A 22,621-nucleotide genomic window follows, 5' to 3' on the forward strand; every position below is an offset into this window, starting at 1 on the left:
ACAAATAAAGTAAGCATTGGGCGACTTTTCCTCATAAGAATAAGATTTTCTAAAGAACTAGTATCACAACTTGGTTGTGTCTCCCCTATACCCCTTCATAATGTGTGTGAGGCACCATAATCACATTTGTTTTAGATTTTCCATGAAATTTTATAATTTTCCAAATAAAAGACATAAATAAAAGCCCGCAGTTAGGAAATGGGTATTGGTATCAGTGTCCAGAATCGGGATTTGATCTGTTATCAGTGGGGAAAAAAACGGTTATCGAGCATCCCTCAAATTTATTATTGGTGTGCAACGTTGTGGAAAGAAAAGCAGTCGACTCCTCTGCAATCTAACCAACTCCACGTTCAAACATCTTAACTGCAAAAATCATTTGCGCGTGTTGATGATAATGAATCTGTTTGGCCGTTCTCACCTTTCCTTTGAACATAAACTTCCAGATCATTCGCACGATCAGGCAGGCCCAAAACACGTGAAGAGCTTGGAGCACAAACAGGAGCGCGTTGAAGAAGTAATAACCAAAGAAGGGCTCGAAGAACTCCAGCGATAATATAAGCGTCGTGTGAATGATCCTGGAAAATCACATTTTTATAATAAGATTAAGTAGAAAGGGCGAAACACTAAAGATAACAAAAAATGAAAGTAGATAAAATTGAATTTTTTGATGTTTTTTCTTTTTCTTTTTTTTTTGCTTTTACTTTTTGTGTAATTACAATTTTCCTTTTTTACCTCTTTTTTAATGTGTTCGCCCCTATTTTTTTTATTCCTTTTTACAAAAATAATCTTAAAATTGAAGTAAAAGTCTGCTTTTTGCTCACTTTCAGTCTCTGTAGTAATATATACATATACATATATAGATATACATACATCTATACCCATACATTCTATATATATATATATATATATATATATATGTGTGTAATATAGATACATATATATGTATATATATGTATATATATATTTATATATGTATATTTATATGTGTTTGTGTGTTTTGCTAGATATGTTTTACTGAAATTTTTGACCAACGATTATAAAGGAAAGTCTTGAAAATGATTAGGGGTGCCCAAACTTGCATACGACTGTATATATATATATATATATATATATATATATATATATATATCTCATCTCATCTCATCTCATTAGCTGCACTGCTTATCCTCAGTAGGGTCGCGGGGGTGCTGGAGCCCATCACAGCAATCATCGGGCAGTGGGCAGGGGACACCCTGAACTGGTTGCCAGCCAATTGCAGGGCACACAGGGACAGACAACTCGCTCGCTCATTCACACCTAGGGACAATTTGAACCGGCCAATCCACCTAAAATGCATGTCTTTGGAATGTGGGAGGAAACCGGAGTGCCCGGAGGAAACCTACGCAAGCACGGGGAGAACATACAAACTCCGCACAGGATGTCCGGTAGCTGGATTTGAACCCACACAGGAGGTTCCCAAGACCTTCAACGCGCTAACCACTGCGCTGCCGTGCTGCCCTGTATATATATATATATATATATATATATATATATATATATATATATATATATATATATATATATATATATATATATATATATATTATATATATTATATATATATACATAACTTTATACGTTCTATATAGAATTGGACATGACATGTTCAGTTTTTTCTCATACCTGCAGGGAAAAACTAGCAGTCGCGTAATCAGGAAGACGAGAGCAAAGACAAGAAAGAGTGAGTCACAAGTCTTGGTCCACACAGCGTAATGTAACATCTTGGCTAACTAAAAAAAAGAGAGAGAAAAAGAAGCCAATATGTGTTGTTAGAATGAAAATTTCATTTATTTTCTTTTTTACCTCGAGGAGGAAATCAGACGAGTCGTGCACCAGCATCACCAGCGTTCCAATTCTCACGTAGTTGCTGCAGTAGGAAAAGCTGATGAGGAGTAAGGTGGCGATGTGATGAATCACCTGCTCCTTGAAATCCTGGATAGATTAAGTCTAGGCTTCAAATATTAAAGTGACAGTGTGTAGTAATTTACCACCAGAGGTGGTGGACACACAGTAGCCCAAAGGATACCATTTAGAAAATTTCAAAGCATACTTTCATATTTTCTTGGGTGAGCAGAGATCATTTTTAAAAAGCTAGGTCATTAAAGAAACTGAATCAAGGATCTCAGCAACATGAGTGGTTAGAGAAGGGAACTGTGATAAAGTCACAAAAGACAAGCACCAGATATCTGAATCATGAAACACAGCAAGGTTCGCTTGCATGAGCTCCTGTGGAAAGACGAAGCAAAATTAGCTAAGATAAACATTAGTGGTGGACTATCGCCTGCTGCTTGTAAGTCAGCTGGCTAACATGAGTGGTTAGAGAAGGAAATATTCAACACTGGATGGCGAGTGACACTGCAGGGTGAAGCAGCTTTTATCTACACATAGCAGCTTACATACCAAAAGCGGTGGAGCCATAGCCTGCCACCAAGCGGCGAACATGAGCGGCGAGAGAAGTAAACAGTGGAAAAAAGTGGAAGATGCCTGAATCATGGGTCTCTGCCATGTACACTTGCATGAACGGCTGTAGAAGACGAAGTGACACTTAAGAATGAAGCGGCTGGCCATTGCCTGCAGCCAAGTGGCTAATACAAGGAAACTGTGGAAAATGGAAATTCCCAAGTGACGGAACTAAGTGACCATTACATGCCAGGCTCAGCTGTGTGCGGTATGAGACTGTTAAGTGCTAGAAGCACCACTGAGTCAAACTAGCTGTCCAAAATCTCTATTTGGGCTTCCGTAGAAGTAATATGGCCGCCAAACACTATATTCAAGCTCAGATTTCAATCATGTGCGTGAGTGGATTGCACTTACTTTTCGTTTGACATCTACGGAGACGCAAAGAAGCAAGGACAGATAAAAACCCATTTCCAGGATGTAATACCACCTGTGGCCATCGGAGACAACCTGAAAACACAATTTGCAAATGTATTTTTGGAATACCTTTGAATTCCTTTTTACTTTTTGCCTATTGCTTAATTGTATTTTGTTGACGTTGCCATTTTCAGGATTTTCCTGTTAATGTGTTTCATTTAAAATGCCATCTTTTAGTGTAATTTTAAATACGTTTGTTTATAAAAACTATGATAATTATATATTGTATATAATAAAAAAACATTAATACTAGTGAGCAAAATAGATGCAACTTGACAATTCCCGCGGCAATTGTAAGAGTTGTGATTGATCTGGAAGATGATCCCGTCATGTATATATACCCCGGTTGTTAGCATTATGAGAAAAATTTTAACCCAGAGAGATGTTTCTGTCATTTTTTTACTTGGTTCTGTGGAGGGACTACATGTACCCATTAGCATAAATCATCAACATGAGGCCATTAGCATAAATTGTAAATATGAATTTGTCAAAATATAGCCATTACCAAATTTTCTTAGCATGAAAACATTAGCATTTAGCCCATAGCATCACTTTTTAGCATGCAACTGTTAGCATAACCATTAACATGAACCCATTAACATACTATGTAAATATGAAGTCGTTAATATATAGCCATTACCAAAAATGTTTACGATGAAGAAGTTAGCATTGCCGACAGTGTTTACAGCTAGCTTGCGCTAATAGCCAGCCCAACACTTTGATATTGGCGCACATAGCTGTTAACATCCTATCGCTAGCATCCACTCTTTGGAATTCACCATTTCCCCATGTTAAAAGTAATGTGGGGTTGGGCCCCCTCAAGGCACCCTGGACAGTCCCTGGTTCCTATGACTACCCTTGGGAAAAGCTTTGTTTACCATGGCTGCCCATTATGTTGAATGGGCCCATGTATTCCGGATAGGAGATTCTCAAAATACATTAGAGCGGATGGGGACTTTTTTTCGTATCGCTGTCAAAAGACAACCCACAAGAGTCCCGGTCGGGCCGGAATTTTTGGTACTTTAAAAAAGATAGATATAATAATAATAAAAAGATCTCGGGGATTATATATAGTTGTGCCTGCGAAGCCCTGTGCTTACAGCACTTGGCAATGTAGTTGTGCCTTGCTGAAGCAATCACAACTAATAATAATAATAAAAAGATCTCGGGGGATTATATTGGTTGTGCCTGCTTCGCCCTGTGCTTACAGCACTTGGCAATGTAGTTGTGCCTTGCTGAAGCAATCACAACTAATAATAATATCTCGGGGGATTATAGTAGTTGTGCTTAATTCGCAAAGTCTTGCAACTAACTTGCAGCCGCCGACAAGATTTTCCCCCGAACGCCAAGTAGTCCGCGGTGTATGCTGGGATTTATTTACCGGCGTTTCATTGGCTAACCAATGTGTCAATCATCATTTGAATGGATCACTATTGGCTAAAGTTATTCGGAGGTCAAGGGGAGGATCCTTTTTATCATTTACAGGCTGGCATTGGCTTGAACGGCAAAACAAAGCCCGCAATTGGCCAAAAAAGACGTGTCAATCATCAGTTGAATTGAACACTATTGGCTAGAGTTATTCGGAGGTCAAGGGGCGGATCCTTTTTATCATTTACAGGCTGGCATTGGCTTAAACGACAAAACAAAGCCTGCAATTGGCCGAAAAAGATGAATGCGTATAGCACGTGGCTGACGGCATACAGAAAGCATTTTTTTACTATTTTGTATTTGTAAATATTTGATTCTCCTGGATTTACTAAACTCACGGATATAAGAGGACCACGGCTGCACATTATTATGAACACAACGACTTCGGTGAGCTACTCTGGCTATATATATTATCCCTGTATTTTGTTTCAGACTGAACTCGATGTTTCTGTGATAAGCGGTGCAGATAATGGATGGAATGGAGTGTCTATTTTTAAATTAAACTTAATTCCAAGTGTTTATTGTCATATATACAGTAAAGTTGCGAGCGAAAAAGAAAATAGAAACTAAGGAACGGTTGGCATTTCTTGAATCCCAAGACTTTAACCTTCCGAATGATGGAACGATGCATTTGAGTGACATCGTACAGACACCGCATCCGCACGTGTTCTCGACGCGTATTTGCGTCTTTGCAAGCTTTCGGAATGTTTAGGGGGTAATAAATTTGACTGAACTATCTGACTGTTTTGTCGACGTTCCTATTGTAGCGCCTTATAATCCGGTGCGTCTTATGTATGTCAAAAATAGGACCAAAAACTATTTTTTCGGGGTCCGCCCTATAACCCGGTGCGCCTTATAGTGCGGAAAATACGGTAATAATAATAATAATAATATCTCGGGGGATTATAATACCCCTGTGCTTACAGCACTTGGCAATGTAGTTGTGCCTTGCTGAATCAATCACAACTAATTATTTAGATTTTCATAATGCAAAAAAATATTTATTAAAGCACTGATTGTCATTTGCATTTAAAAACGCTTTAAATTTCGCCAAAATTGGTTACTTTTTTAAATGGCCTTTTAAAAAGTTGTTATTTTGTTTGAAATTCCCCCCAAAATTGTGTCATATCTTCTTAATAATTAAAAAAAAAGGTCATTTTGTATTAGGTATTTCCAAAATCTGGCACTTGTTTAGAATATGAATAAATCTCGTTATTTATTTTAAATCCAAAATAATCTGCTCTTTCAGTAAAAAAAGGGTTATTTTGTACAAAAACGCAGACAAAATTGAATCATATTGTTGCAAACAACCCCAAAATATTTTGTTTAGAACCCCTAAGAACCTGTCGTTTATTTCATAACTTCGAGCAGTGGACAGGGATCACCACAAACTGGTTGCTAGCCAATCACAGGGCACACAGAGACACACAACTCACTCGCATTCACACCTAGGGACAATTTGGACCGTCCAATTAACCTGACATACATGTTTTTGGAATGAAGGAAGAAACCGGAATGCCGGGAGGAAACCCACGCAAGCACGGTGAGAACATGCATTCTCCACACAGGAAGGTTCGATCCCATGACTTCAAAACTGTGATGCACATGCCATAACCAATGCGTTGCAGTGCTGCCCCTGTCGTTTGTTTATAAACTGAAAATAGGTTGTATCTAAAAGAAAAAAAAGAATAATGTAATTTACTTTAAAAGAATAAAAAGGGTCTTTTTTCCGAAAATTTGTTAACTTGTGCATAAGGACCTTCCAAAATTGTGTCATGTTCTTTTAATAATCAAATAATGGAGTCATTTTGTTTTAACTCTCCCCCAAAAATTGGTTCAATTGTTTCTAATGACCTTCCAATATTGAGCCATTAGCTTCAAATCCCAAATAATCAGTTTGCTTAGTAACAAAATTTGGTCACTTTGAACAAAAAAACTTCCCCTCAAAATTGAATATTATTGTTTAAAAAAACTGAGCTGTCACGTCTTTTTAAACAAACAAACAAAACAAAAGGGCGAACCTTTACTTTGAAAAAAAACTTAAGAAATTAGCCATTTTCTTTAAAATGTTCCCAAATTTGGTTAATATGCATAAAATAACCTTTAAAAATTGGGTCATCAAACTGTGTTCTAATGAATTACGACACATTTTGATTATATTATGGGCAATATAATACTGTCTCTTACAGGGCACCTGTATGATGCGACAGGGGTAAACCAGTGAAAGCTGTCGGGCCCTGCTGTTGAACAAAGGAATGTGTTGTGTCACCCTGACTCGAGTGACATGGCCGCTTTCTTGTGTCCCGTTTCATCTGGAGGGACAAAAGCATGACCAACTTAGGTGCCAAGGTTTGGGCATTTGGGTTGGTAATGGTCCAAAAATGTGTGTGCTTTATGCTATTTTTTTTCCCCTTTTTTATTTTCTTTGTTATTGTATGTGTTTGTCTTGCTGTCGGTCACCCCTCTTGAGGGATATGACCAAGGTAGATGGATAGAAAGAATGTAATAGTAATAAAATACGATAATATAAATACAATATAATAGAATAACAAATGTAAAAAAACATAATCAGGGGATATTTTTCCCCTTTCAAAGCTCGAGAAAATAAGTCGCCTGACAAAAAGTCCATTCTTGACGATAGTGTGGTTTTAAATTCCAAGGAGGTGGGTGTCGCTCCGCAACAAAAACACAGTTTTCAATGATAGGAGGCCACCAAAACTCCAGAAAGGAAAAGCTGCAACAATATGATCACTCAAGCAGCGTAGGGATCTGGTGTTGAAAATTTGAAGCCTGAACCCTTAAACTAAAATAATGCGGTTTTGCGTGCGTGCCTAACTATCGCCCGAGTTAATGGCTTTACAAACATGAAAATCGTGACTTTTCATTTGCGCCTCGTGAAAACGCACTGCTGTTCCTTCCCCTTTTCACAGCGTTCGTTTCCAGTTAACTTTATTGTAGTCCGCATTTTTTTTTTTCTGTCAGTGCCTCTGAATATTAGACTCTTTGAAAACAGCCACAGTCTCTTGGCATAAGACTTACGCAGTTGTTTCGGATCTCATTTAAAAGGTTTTTTAGGCCCCTCGTTATGGCATTTATGGCAAATACGATATCAACAACAACTTTCACCAGATATTTAAATATATATAATATGAAATGAAATGAAATGAAATGATCTGCATTTTATATAGCGCTTTTCAAGTCAATGACTTCTCAAAGCGCTTTACAATGTGCTCCACATTTCCCAATAGTGGCCTTGCAGCCATGTAAGGCGCTAACCTGCTTATTGGGGGTACTAGGGGTTCAGTGTCTTACCCAAGGACACTTCGACATGTGACACGGACGAGCCGGGATTCGAACTGGGATCCCTTGATCCCAAGACGAGCGCTCTACCTCCTGAGCTACTGCCTCCCCGTGTTACAGCGTCCTTATGTTACAATATGGAACATGATGTATTTTTATCAGCCCCTTTTTCCAACGTTTTTTCCTAACATACGACATTAACAACAAATATCTGGCAATATATATTTATGTAGGGCGGCAAGGCGGCGCAATGGTTAGCGCATGTGCGGCACAGTTCTGAGGTCGTGGGTTGAAAATCCAGCTACCAACCTTCCTGTGCGGAGTTTGCATGTTCTCCCCATGCTTGCGTGGGTTTCCTCCGGGCACTCCGGTTTCCTCCCACATTCCAAAGACATGCATTTCAGGTGAATTGGCCAGTCCAAATTGCCCCTAGGTGTGAATGACTGCTGTCACTGTCTTGTACTACGGACAGACTGAAGAGATCTTTTCTTCCTCATGCCATGAGGCTCTTTAACTCTACCCGGCAGAGTAAAAGCCCACAGTAAACCACACCACCTACATTGCATATTACTGAATCTTACTGCAATATGTATTCTGTGTAGCACTATTTAGTTATTCTATATAACACGCTACAGTGGGCATTTGCACGTCACACTGGGTATTTGTATATTGTATTCTTTTTGCTTTATTATTGTATTGTTCTCAGCTCAGGGATGCTGCTGGAAATGTGAATTTCCCTTCGGGGATGAATAAAGTATGTATCTATCTATCTATCTATCTATCTATCTATCTATCTATCTATGAGCGAGCGAGTTGTCTGTCCCTGTGTGCCCTGCGATTGGCTGGCAACCAGTTCAGGGTGTCCCCTGCCCACTGCCCGATAAGGCTGGGATGGGCTCCAGCCCCCCCGCAACCCTACTGAGGATAAGCGGTGCAGCTAATGAGATGAGATATATATATATATATATACCTGAAATGCATGTTTTTGGAATGTGGGAGGAAACTGGAGTGCCCGGAGGAAACCCACGCAAGCACGGGGAGAACATACAAACTCCGCACAGGAAGTCTGGAGCTGGATTTGAACCCACGCAGGAGGTTCCCAAGACATGAACTGTGCCGCACATGCGCTAACCACTGTGCCGCCGTGCTGCCCATATATATAATAATAATAATTAATAATAATTTCCTTGTATTGTCATTCTGTGTAACAATGTACACAGAACGAAATGTCGATTGCACCTGACCCGTTGTAGCGAGCCGATGCAGCCGCAGCCAACAGAGGGCGCCGCCGACCACTTTTTAAGTCTATATATATATATATATATATATATATATATATATATATATATATATATATATATATATATATATATATATATATATGTGTGTATATCGACATTTCGTTCTGTGTACATTGTTACAAAGAATGACAATACAAAGGAAATTATTATTATTATTATTATTATTATTATTATTATATATACTACATATGGGCAGCACGGCAGCGCAGTGGTTAGCGCGTGTGCGGCACAGTTCTGAGGTCGTGCGAACCTCCTGTGTGGGTTCAAATCCAGCTACCGGCCTTACTGTGTGGAGTTTGTATGTTCTTCCCGTGCTTGCGTGGGTTTCCTCCAGGCACTCCGGTTTCCTCCCACATTCCAAAGACATGCATTTCAGGTTAATTGGCCGGTCCAAATTGTCCCTAGGTGTGACTGAGCGAGTGAGTTGTCTGTCCCCGTGTGCCCTGCAATTGGCTGGCAACCAGTTCAGGGTGTCCCCTGCCCACTGCCCGGAGATGGCTGAGATGGGCTCCAGCCCCCCCGCGACCCTAATAAGGATAAGCGGTACATCTAATGAGATGAGATGAGATGAGATATACTACATATATACATATGTCAAGTCAAGTCATTTTTATTTGTATAGCCCTTAATCACAAAGAGTCTCAAAGGGCTGCACAGGTTATTGCATTGACTATTATTTCAGACTATTATGACACCATCCCCTGATCTGAAACCAGGGATCAGAATGGAGATTTTCATTTTCAGCTGAAATAGCCAGGGTCCAGGAATAAAATAAACGCAAGAAAAAAAGTGAAAAAGTCGGAATGCCTTTGGGGTTCAAAAACAGCGGAAATCCGCGGATCCGCGGAAAATTCTGATCCCTGTGAAACCAACATGAGGGGAAGGAAAAACTCAAAAACCTCAACATGAGGAAAATGAAGAAAAAATAAAAACATAAAAACCAAATAAACCAAATGAAAACATATATATATATATATATATATATATATATATATATATATATATACATGTATCCGTATATACATATATGTATGCGTATATTTGTTTAAAATTTTATCAAATCCTATACACATATATGACATACAGTAATTAGTACTTACCAGATACTGTTTTGTTATTTTAATGATTTTATCTGGGGTACTGGGTGTTAGTAAGACATTAGCTAATTAGCATGGGTTTCTTTCCCCGCTATAAGTCAATTTCACTTGATTATCCCCAACAGTTTTATTTTGTATCCCGAGGGGTCTACTGTTTATGTAATAAAACTAGTTATTCTACCTACCTGCTTCGGAAAATCTTGCCAGCATTCTCTCTGGTCCCAAAACCACGAAGACTGAAAAGTCATAATAACAAAGCTCACTCGTAGTAATTTATAACCAAGAAAATACATATATACCTTTCTTAAAATGTCTTGAATTACACCGTCAAAATGTGCAATTGTACTGGTAATATCCTAATTGCACTGAGTGTAATAGTACATTGCTGTGCCGTCTGGCTACCAAAATTGTCATGCGTGTTGCTGGGCTGCAACACTGTGGTGCCAGACATTGATTTTAAAATGTACAATGTTTAGGTCACATACGACTCACAACCAGGATCAGTGGTAAATCATTACAAAGAAATCATCCGTTGCTGAGACTAGTGTAATGGTAGATTGCCGTGTGGGCTGGCCGCCCAAATTGTCAGATGTGTCACTGAGCTCCCAAGCGCCAGATATTAAATTCGAAATCGTTATCCCCAAATTACAACTTGTTTATATTATAACGTTGTCCCCAACATGGCACGTATAATCCCCCTAAATCCGACCTGCGACCGGGATTGATCGTAAATCCTTTACTATGGTGCCATCTGCTGCCAAAACTAGTGTAATGGTAGATTTCCATGCGAGCTGACTGCAAAAATTGGAGTACGTGTTGCCAGGCTGCTATGCTCTCTGGTGCCAGACATTGAATTTGAAACGTACTATTCTTCAGGTAACATCACATTTATGATCGATCATAACTCCCTTACAAGGGTGCCATCTGCTGCCAAGACTCGTTGCTGAGGGGCAGATTGCCGTGCCGGCTGGCGGCCCAAATTGTTGAACATGTTGCCAGGCTGCTACGTTGCCAGACATCGTATTAAAAAATGAAATATGTCTATATGTCTATATGTCTATATGTCTGGGTGTGGTCGTAAATTGAATGTTACCCGAATGTACAATAGATAAACGATGAACGTACGTGAAAAAGAGAGCAAAGTCCTGCCACAAAGGCTGCCAGGTAGAAAACAAAACGCCATCTGTAACACACCAAAAGGAAACAATGATTGTATTATACTATTAAAACCTTTTGTTGAAGCAGAACATTCTTTTGATAGTATAGGTTTTGGATAAACTTGAAATTTTAAGAGAATTTGCAAGTATATAACGTCAATTTGGCAAGCTGTTTTACGGACATGTACAGTAGACCCCCAGATAACGACTACCCTGCGCCCTTTCATCCCCTCAAAGCAATTTCTCCACTATAAGATATCAACAGCAAATTTCTTTGCGTGTGCATATTATTAATTGTATGTCTGCTATTTGTTAAAGTCATATAAAATGCTGGTCTTCTAACAGTGTGCGTCACATATTCAGGAAAATGCCCATTTGCCAATTTGTGAATTATTATTTGTGAATTAGGCCTTTCTGTTACTACAGACACTGCCCTACTTACCAACGAGATATGTTCCGGACGATCATTCATAGGTTTAATTTGTTAGTGAGTTACTTCAGTGCTATATTTTGTATGGAAAATATGTTTAAGACACATACAAGTATGTTTAAGGCTTGTATAAGTAACCTGTATTGTTTTGTACTAAAAAAAATAAACATTTAATAAAATAATTTCCTCTATAAAGATAAATAGAGTTAAGTTTAACTTACTTTTAGAAGATGAGCTTCAGGAGTTAGGCGATTTCCTCCCCTGTGGTAGAAAGTGGCCGAAAAAAAGCCATCCAACCATTTTCTCAAACATATCAAGATTTCTTATTCCACTTTGATTTCAAATTTAACAACTTGCCTCTTCTTTACACTTTACACCAACCATATAGAATGGATGCACGAGATATTAAACAATAAAAATGTAAGTTCTCAGTGCGCTGGAGATACAGTATAATATGTTTACACACGAACTAGGAAGAGGAAGCCGAATTTCTTCTTCGGGGTGGATGCTGGGTGAGCTCTCACAGCGCCACACGCCAGTAGCGGCGGAAAGAAGCACTACAGTACTGTCCTGTACTCGGAAAAAGGTGCACAACACAAAATCTAACTTACAGCAATGTCCAAATATTTTTCAACATCCCCCAAAAATGTTTGTATCTACCGTTTTTCGTAACTCGAATGTTCTTAAGTAGGGAAGTGTCTGTACGTTCAGTACTGTACTACTAATACAACTGTACTGTATCACACCAAAGGTAAATTAAATGACATTTTTCTTTTAAATGTATTTGGATTGTTATTAAATTGTATACACATAAATTACACAGAGGTAGTACTAACTATATAAAATATTTTTAATTTTAAGTTTTTTATCTTGGGTACTAGGGGTTCCGCACTTATTACCCTAGGTTTCTATCATCCTCTTTTCAGCAATTTCACTTTTCAATTCCCAGTTTAGAACAGATTAATGTCATATTCGGTGGGGTGTACTGTACATATAAAACTGCAACAATTTTTGACACACGAGTGTAGAAGGAGTGGAGGGACCGTTTAGCCAATCAGAGTGCACAACACATTGCTAATCAGTGTTGTGGCAAAACCGTAAAAAATGAACCACATTATGGCGAGGTTTCACAGTATTCACTAGTAAAAATAAGGCAGTTATTATAATTGTACCCTTTTATATATGCCTTGTACTGTAATGTAATGTAATAAAAAAAACTCACGAAGCCTCGCAGAACTTTTTTGTGTTGTTAGGCCGATCCTGGTTTCTTCTTTGCCGGAACCAGCTCTGAATCTGCGACTGCGAGATCCCACAATGCTTTGCCAAGCTCGCTATTTCAGTCTGAGAGGGCGGGACATAAACACCGCATTAAAACACAAAGTCTTTTATTCAGCATTGTTGGCTGACATTTCCCTTGCCGTTTTATTAGAGAAAATGCAAATGAGCTTGTTGTGGTTCTATGAGCATCTGTGCTGGATTTTTCATTCCATTCAAAACGTGCTCAATGCATTTTAAATTATTCAAATGGTAAAGCTAATTCTTAAGACCTTGTAAAAAATAGTGTAGAAAATAAATAACTTTTAATTCATCCAGGGTGGCCATTTTGCTTACAATCTAGCATAGGTGACATCACAGTTGTAAGTACTAAATCACAGTGCAGCTTTAGAAAAAAAACTGGCCAAATATGCTGCTTGTTGATGATTCAACAAATAAAATATTAATCATGGTTTGAGTTTAAACTACATGAACAATTTGAACTCATTCAATGCCATGGAGAATTATATTGATTTTAATATCAGTGCAATTGAACCAATACATCAAAAGTTGATTTTAATTTCAGTGCCATTGATGACTATAGACGTCAAAGGGTGATTTTATTTCCAGTGCCATTAGTAATTTTAGTGTGATTGACAATTATAAACAACGAAGGTTGGTTTTACGACTTCAGACGTCAAAGATTGACAATAAAGATCCTGTGTGTAATATTTGACCTCTAGATGGCTCTGTATTGTCTAATGCGAACAAAAACCAGTGCCACAGAGGAAGTGTGGCAGCAAGATGCCAGACAAACATGGCGGCGACTAATTGATATATATGTAAAATAATTAAAAATCTATCAATCTATGATTTGTCTTAAAAAAAGAAATTATCATTGGTAGGATAGGTTGTATTTTTGACTGAATGTTTTTTTGAGACCACTAGGAGGCACTAAATATTACACAGTCCCTTTAATGTCAGGGCCATTGACTACTTTTAACATCAACAGTTGACTTTGATTACCATAAACGGCTATTAAGGTTGATTTAAATTTTAGGGCCATTGATGATTAGAGAAATCAAAATGATTTAAATTCTAGTGCAATTGACAATTCTAGACATCAAAGGTTGATTTTATTTCAAGTGACATTGACAACTATGGACATCATAGGTTAATTTTAATTACATTAGATACCATAGTCCAGTGCCATTGACGACTACAGACGTCAGAGATTGAGTTTGATTCTAGTGCAATTGACGACTAAAGTTGATTTCAATGTCAATTTTGTCATTTTAATGTGCAATGGACAACTATGGATGTCAAATGATAATGTTAGTTCTGATGCCATTGAAGACTACAGGCATCAAAGGTTAATTTTAATTCTGGTGCCGTTGACGACTACAGTAAAGTATAGATGTCAAATGTTGATTTTAGTTCCTATACTACTGAAGACTAAAGATATCAAAGGTTGATTTTAGTTCCTACGCCATTTAAGACTACAGATATCAAAGCTTGATATTCATTCTAGTGCAATATACGACAAAATAAAATTATAGATGTCAAAGGTTGATTTTATTTCCAACGCCATTGTTGACTACAAGTGTCAAAGATTGATTCTAATTCATTGTCAATATAAATGGTAAAGGTTATTTTTTATATTAAGTGCCATTAATAACCATAGACGTTAAACAATGGTTTGATTTCCACTACATTGATGACTTTATATGTCAAAAGTTGATCGCAATTTGAGTTCCATCAACAATTACAGACGTCGAAAATTGATTTTAATTCCAGTGCCATTGACGACTATAGATGTCAAAAGTTAGTTTTAATTACAGTGCCATAGACAATGAAAACATTAAAGGTTGATTTTAATTTCAGTGCTGTTGGCTTGTACACATTTTTCATGGCCAAATTCATAAACTTTTTAAGGACTTCCAAAGTTTATTTTCCAATTTCGCCAGTACTATTAAAAGAAGAAATCGGGTGTGAATCATGTATTTTGCAGATCCACAATTACATCTGCGATTTACAGACATGATCTTTTATTTTGCGGGTGGATTTATCAGGACATAAGATTTTTAGATCTTGAGGTAATCACGAATATATTTGTGGATCCGAACAAAACGTGTGTAAATATTTTTGAGAAAAATCTCTCCCCATATAGGTGTTGGGTAAATATGACTGTAATATTTAGCTTACATTTTTATTTGCAGGTAGTTTTTCCCATTACAATTTTCCACTGGGAAACACATATGATATATGTCCTTAATTGATACACAATAGACACTTGATAGTGCCCTGTTTAGGTGAAACATGCACTTGTCCCGTAGGGTGCAATTACTTCATAAGACAATTCCGTACAAACTAATGCTAGTTGCCGTTCCACCAGGGAAGAAGAAATGGAATGGCAAAAGCAAAGCCTGCAGAGAGCAGTTTCGGTATTATTTTTAAGCAGACTTGTTGAGAAACACACCAACAGTGTTCAGCATTAACAGGCACTTTTCAACCCTTGAAAACAAAACTTTAAAATTCAAGGACTCCAAGTAGCCATACAAACCTTGAACAATAGAAGTCGATGTGTATTATTAATTTTGGTGCTTTTGACAACCATTTTTCCAACCAGAAATCTCTCATTTCGACGTATTCCATGGATTTACTGAACCTTTAGTTCTGTAATAATTAAATTATGCCTGTTGTATATAATTTCAGGCGTGCAAAATCCGGCCTGTCTGCCGCAAATGCTAAGGACGAAACTCTGATGAGAGTGAAGGCGTGTTCCGATAATGAACCTGTCTGAAACTCGTCTGTACACCGTTGGGAGGTGAAAAAAAATACTCTCGGCTCAGCTGCCTAATTTTACAGTAATTAAGTCCTGTAATGTTTTTCTTTCTTTTTTCAAAATAAGGCAGCGTAACAGAGATGGATCATTGAATTTGTATTGGCTCCAAAAATATTTTTTCATTAATCAACACATCGTTGATTATGTCTCGTATCACAGTCTCATTTTGAAACTGACTCACACAAGCTGCCAGTTATTGCGCAATTTTGACTGTTTTTTTTTCCGTCATTTTAAAAATCTGCATTTTAAAAATTAAATTGGCAGACGGACGCGGCGTTGAGGCCAATTGATGCGGCGTTGAGGCCGACAGGGACCTCTGACAGATCGGCGCCAAATTCTCCCGGAAACCCCGAGGCACAGCAATTCCCATGGCGGGCGAGTCTGTAAGCCGAATGGGAGGGAAAGGCGACAGCACGGCAGCAGGAAAGCCCCCGTGAGGCGGGGCCGTTGCCGACAGCCGACGCAACAGGAGCTCAGTCAGCTGGCGCAGCATGCTCCGTAGATCTCGCTGGAGCAGCAGTTGAAGGGCGGTGACGTCACCAGACAATCGCCAGACCTCGCCCTTTGTCCGTTGTAACTGCTGCAGTGCGTACAGAGTTCCCAGCTCTCCCTAATCAGAGCTTCTGTGAGCGTTCGCTGGGTTCATTTTGTGGTCGTAGTGTTCTGTCAGGACCAGGTCAGGAAACAGGAAGCAAAACCCAATCGCGTAGTTTATTTGGGAGAAGAGAAATGAGCGCACACTGGATCCGGGGATCGATGGTCGCGGAAGTAGATTGATCCAAACGAGGAAGTGGTCAAAATCAAACAGATCGGGGGAGAACAAAACAGGAGCAAAATACAGGCAAAAACAAAGATTCACAGGGCTTGGCAAAACAAGAGCAAAAAACACAGGCAAAAACAGGGATTCACAGTAGAGGTAAGATTTATGGCCCGAGCCCGAACCCGAACCCGAACCCGAGGCAATTTCGGGCCGGGTCGGGCCCTGAAATGTCAGTCATACGGTCGGGTCGGGTCGGGTTCGGTCCTGCTTTTTTTTTTTTTTTTTTTTTTTTTTTTTTTTTTTTTAATTAATTAATAATGTGTTAAATGTTCATTAAAAATATATACTTAAACTATGTATGGATACTAGACCAAGGAATACTTGTTATAAAATAAATAATTTGGATAAAACGGAGAAGGAGCTGTAATCGCTATTTTTCCGACTCCTATGGAAATTCCTCCCCCCCCTCCGATTTTAAATGAAAAAAACAACAATTTGTTTACACCGCGGGATCCAATGCAACCAGGGTTTCATTCACAATAAAAAAGACATTACATACGGATATTATAGTAAATCAAATAAATATTATTTGTGTACAATTAGTTGTGATTGCGGAAATCATAGCGTACAGTGACTTTGGTGACTTTTCCATCCGCGTTAAAAAACGCATTTTGTAAAATACGATCGCGCTTTATTGTTTAAATAAACGCGATCTCCCAATGATTATAATTAGCTTGCTTTATTTTGTTTTAAAGCGTATTATATAGAATACGATCGCTTTTGTCGGAAGCGTACATTGACGTTGGTGAGATTTTCATCCGCGTTAAAAAACGCAATTTGTAGAATACGATCGCGCTTTATTGTTTAAATAAACGCGTTATATAGACTAGGATCTCCCAATGATTATTATTAGCTCGCTTTATTGTTTTAATAAGCGTTTTATATAGAATACGATCGGGGGGGGGGGGGGGGGGGGGGAATTTGCATAGGAGTCGGCACAACACGTCGACATCCCCTCTCAATGAAAGTGCTGCGCTAAAATCTTAAAGGCGTACTACTACTGCTGCTGTGGATTATGGCCCAATGATCAAGTCGTCAAAATGACGGACGCCTTTAAATGTTTTCGCTACCTCAAAAAAAAAACCGTCAATGACAGATTGCAGTGCAGACACAGAAATATAAAAGATGTAAATGTTTATACAGTCTTATTTAACTTAGGCCTAGATGTTGTAACAAAAGGCAGAGTTTAATTTGTTATCATAAATCACCCCTCCTTATAAATAAAATATGTAATTTCGGGCCCCCTCGGGCCGGGCCAGCAAATCCAGTTAATTAGTCGGGTCGGGTCCGGGTCGGGTTTAATACCCCTCGGGCCTGCGTCGGGCTCGGGTGCTTTTTTTGGGCCCGATCTTACCTCTAATTCACAGGGCTTGGCAAAACAAGAGCAAAACACACAGGCAAAAACAGGGATTCACAGGACTTGACGTATCACAACAGAGTTTAGCAGGAGTTTCGCAGATGCTCCGACACCAGGCGACTCACAGACACCGTTTAAGTAGTCAGGGAGCAATCTGTCAACGCGTTTCAGCTGGTGTCCATGGGCAGGGCTAATTGGGTGCCGTGGCAACCGTGACAGAACCTGGCGCCACAGGGCGGGGACCAATTGGGCGCCATGGAAACCGTGACATATATGGATGAGTTCTCCAGGGCTGTACCCTACAATGAGGTCTAGAGGGGACATGACAAAGGTTCGCTACTAATTCTATAAAAAATCAAAATGTATTTTAATGAAGAACATGAATGATTTTAATGTTTTAACAAGTAGTGTGGACTGAATGAATATTATAGCGAGGCATCAGATGCTTTGTGCACATTATGAAGATGTAGTGAGGAGACACGACCAACTTGCGACACTACATTTATAGAAAATGATAATATTTTATAATGAGGAAGATAAATGCATCTGATTACCGCCGCGCTCTCTAATTCCTCATGCGCATTAGAGTAGAGAGAGGATACATGACCATGTTGTGCTACTACCGCTATAGAAAATAGAAATATATTCTAATGAGGAATGTAAATGTGACTGATCATGGCAAGCTCTCTGATACCTCGCGCACATTGTGGAAAGCTAGAGAGGAGACACGACTAAGTTGTGCAACTACTTCTATGGAAAATTAATTCTAATGAGGAACATGCTTAGAATATTTCTAACATGTTGTGTTGGCTGAAAGGCAAGCTCACTGTTGCCTCACACACATTACAAAGAGGTAGAGAGGAGACACGACCATGTTGTGCTACTACTTCTATAGAAAATCAAATGAATAACTTTAATAATTGGAATCTTTCCAGCAAATAGTGTTGACTGATTGAATGTGTGGCGTCAATTGACTAATTATTGCATCTTTTTTTCCTATCAGGCTGATAATTGTGATGTTATTTGGCTGTTATCAGCCTAATAATTATTGTGCATCCCTACTTGTTGTACATAATATTACAGACAGAAGCAGACTGGTTACAGATAAAATAATGTATATATCCAGGTATCATATTTATCCCTTATATTATGTGAAATGATTAAAGGCTGCGATCGTAACTTCTGAAATATTCTACTTACTGACGCTATATGACTAACTGCAGGAAATGTGAATTTCCCTTAGGGGATGAATAAAGTATCTATCTATCTATCTATCTATCTATCTATCTATCTATCTATCTATCTATCTATCTATCTATCTATCTATCTATCTATCTATCTATCTATCTATCTATCTATCTATCTATCTATCTATCTATCTATCTATCTATCTATCTATCTATCTATCTATCTATCTATCTATCCATCCATCCATCCATCCATCCATCCATCCATCCATCCATCCATCCATCCATCCATCCATCCATCCATCCATCCATCCATCTATCTATCTATCTATCTATCTATCTATCTATCTATCTATCTATCTATCTATCTATCTATCTATTATCTATCTATCTATCTATCTATCTATCTATCTATCTATCTATCTATCTATCTATCTATCTATCTATCTATCTATCTATCTATCTATCTATCTATCTATCTATCTATCTATCTATCTGTCTGTATGTCTGTATGTCTGTATGTCTGTATGTCTATATGTCTATATGTCTATATGTCTATATGTCTATATGTCTATATGTCTATATGTCTATATATCTATATATCTATATTCTGGCTGAAATCATTATTGCAGCCTGTGACTGCCACGTGCACAAAACGCTCAAATTAACTTTTTCTTCTTTTTGGGGGTTTGGGTTGGTATTAGGACTATATTTACAACATTTCATTTCTTAATTTGACCATTTTCATCCTTAAATAAATAAAAACAACCAGCATGCATGTAAAAACACCCCTGCCGGCCTCCTACTGTGCTTCGTGTTCTAACACTGATGATAAATTAAGATGAAAGCAGATAAATGCGGTGAAGATTATTTTAACTCAGTTGGCCATTATTAACATGTAATTAAAAGAAAAATATTTAATTATAACGTTTTTAAGGACACCTCAAACTAGGCACCTTTGAAAAAAAGGTGTAAATACCAGACATGGGACCAAGTCACACATGTGCAAGTCTCAAGTAAGTCTCAAGTCTTCACCTTCAAGTCCCAAGTAAGTCCCAAGTATTTTTTTCTTGGGCAAGTCAAGTCACAAGTCAAGTCCCGAGTCTTAGATTGCCAAGTCCAAGTCAAGTCACAAGTCATAAAAACAGCGACTCGAGTCGACTCGAGTCCAAGTCACTAAGTCTCAAGTCCCCATGTCTGGTAAATACTAAAAAAAGCTCCAGATATTATTGTTTTGTAATATCTTGAAATTAGACCTGCAAACATCATCTAGCTTGGTAAAACATTCTTCTCCCACTGTGACCTTTCAGAGACTTCAATTTATCATGGTAAAGGTCACACGGAACATCCTTTCAGCTGCATCCTCCTTCTGTAGATACAGAAAAAAGGCGGAATAGCCAACCTACTTCTGACGGCTGCCGGTTCTTCTGTTTGTAGAACTTCTCAAGTTTGGGATAAGGAGCGGCTCGGATCCTGATCTGGTCCTTCACCCCTAAACATCTGCCTAAAGGGACAGCTATGACCCTAAGAACACACAAGAATTAATTATTGAACTGTGTTCGATATTTATGTCGTCGACAGCTGTTTGGCGCATCAGCGGCGGCTAGCAGGAACCCAATAGGTAGTTACGGCCCTCCTGTGTGACACCTTTTGACTTTGTCTTGACAGGTACGGCATTGTTCAGACACTCGATACGTGTGTGGAAGGAGGACAATGTTGTTGTTGTTGTTCACAAGAGAGCTTTTAAATAACACTACCCCTGAGATGATCATCATGAAACAAGCTGAGAAAGGGAGCGATAAGAATAAATTATAAAGTTGGAAGGAGAGGTGATAAAAAAATGAGAAAGCTGAGAAAGAGCGGTTAGAATAATGAGAAAAGAGGACAGAGGGAGAGGTAAGGAAAAAAATGAAGGCAGAGAGAGGGAAAGGAAAAATATGAGAATGCTGGGAGAAGGGGAGGTAAGAATAAATTAGAAGGTCGAGATGGGGCAGGTAAAACATAAAATGAAAAGGCAGAGACACCAACAGGTAAGAAAAAAATTAAAGTCTGAGAGAGGGTGTAAAAAATGAAGGAGAAAGGAAGACGTTGTAACAAATAAATGAGAAGTCAGAGAGAGGAAAAGGAAGGAAAAAATGAGAAAGCAAAGAAAGGGAAATGTAGGAAATAGTGAAACGGCAGAAAGAGGGAGAGGTGAGAATAAATTAGAAGGTCGGTAAAGGGGAAAGTAACAAAAAAATAGAGGACAAAGTAAAGCGAAGGTATGAAAAATGAGAAGGAAGAGAGAGGGAAAGGAAGATGTAGGAAATAGTTAAAAGACCGAGAGACGGAGAGGTAAGAAAAATAAGTCGGTCGGTAAAGGGAGAGGAAAAAACTAAAAGGTAAAGAGAGGGAAAGAGGTAAAGGAAGATAAAAAGACAGAGTAAAAAGGTAAGAAAAGAAAAGAAAAGATTGAGACTGCAGCCAGAGAGGTAATAAAAAATTGGGGGATGTAGAGGTAATAGAAAATAAAAAAGTACGGAAAAGTAAGAATAAAAAGGAGGGTCAGGAGAGGGAGAGATAGGGAAAGAAATTACAAGGCCAACTGAGAGAGAAGTAAGAAAACGTGAGAATGCCGAGGAAAAAAAAAATTGAAGGCCTAGAGAAGAAGAAGGGTAAAAATCAAAAAAGTCCAATAACAATAGCAGCTAGCGACGAGCCATAACCTGCAGCCAAGTAGATAACATGAAAACTAAAAACAGAAACAGAGTGAAAAAAGTAAAATATGCATTAATTAGGGTATTTGGGCACGTTCAACTATGGAAGGCAAGTTAAACTGAAGAGCAAAGCATTAGCAGCAAACAATAACGTTAGCATCTAGCTCAGGGGTGGCGAACACGTGGCTCTAGAGCCGCATGCGGCTCTTGGCCAATAAGAATGCAGCTCTTTGCCTCATCATATTTTCTATATACTCTGGCTCTTTGCCTTGTTTCATGTTTAGTTTTTTTGTGTGTGTATTGAGGGTGGACACATTCCTTAAAATCAACACAAAAACAATACTTGTTGTATTGTAAGGAGAAGAATGTGTTATGGGAAATAATGTTTTTAATTGTGTGTGTTTGTGTGTGTCTGTCTGTCATGGCAGGTCAGCGCGTGGTGTGGCTCTTTGACTCTCACAGTTAAAAATGTCGGCTCTTTGTGTCATGTTTGTTCGCCACCCCTGATCTAGCTGATAAAACCCATCAATACCGTGCAATATAAATAATCTGAAAAGGAGTTACAAACCATACTCCTCTAATAGCCTAGCAAATTCAAACCATGCTACAGCCAAGTTCACAGAAAATCACACCTTCTCTCTTTTGGTTCAGGAAGAGGTTACAACTCAAACAGGTTTAGCTAGCATACAGCTTGTCATCGCAGCGCTAGTTGCGCGTGACAGGTGACTAGCATGGTGACGACGTTATGATGCAAAGATATGGGGCCTGTTTGACGTCTTTTATCTCATATTTATCACAATGAGTCTTAGCACCGTTGGTCGTAGTGTGATCATTTG

The 22,621-nt window shown here is 38.6% G+C and overlaps 1 protein-coding gene across 1 annotated transcript in view; it reads right to left on the reverse strand.

The window, feature by feature from the left end:
- Positions 1-22,621, reverse strand: part of LOC148354599 (ceramide synthase 4-like) — a 38,148-nt gene that overhangs the window by 9,843 nt on the left and 5,684 nt on the right. Inside the window, exons 3-10 of the mRNA XM_088349113.1 lie at positions 20,496-20,613; positions 12,849-12,967; positions 11,165-11,222; positions 10,225-10,275; positions 2,854-2,946; positions 1,843-1,971; positions 1,663-1,769; positions 419-575 (exon numbers count right to left, since the gene is read on the reverse strand). Of these exons, the coding sequence (XP_088205239.1) occupies positions 419-575; positions 1,663-1,769; positions 1,843-1,971; positions 2,854-2,946; positions 10,225-10,275; positions 11,165-11,222; positions 12,849-12,967; positions 20,496-20,613 (832 nt within the window). The remainder of the gene's footprint in view (positions 1-418; positions 576-1,662; positions 1,770-1,842; positions 1,972-2,853; positions 2,947-10,224; positions 10,276-11,164; positions 11,223-12,848; positions 12,968-20,495; positions 20,614-22,621) is intronic.

Source organism: Urocampus carinirostris, chromosome 12, assembly GCF_059441175.1.
Source record: "Urocampus carinirostris isolate Australia breed hairy pipefish chromosome 12, RoL_Ucar_1.0, whole genome shotgun sequence".
NCBI lineage: Eukaryota > Metazoa > Chordata > Actinopteri > Syngnathiformes > Syngnathidae > Urocampus > Urocampus carinirostris.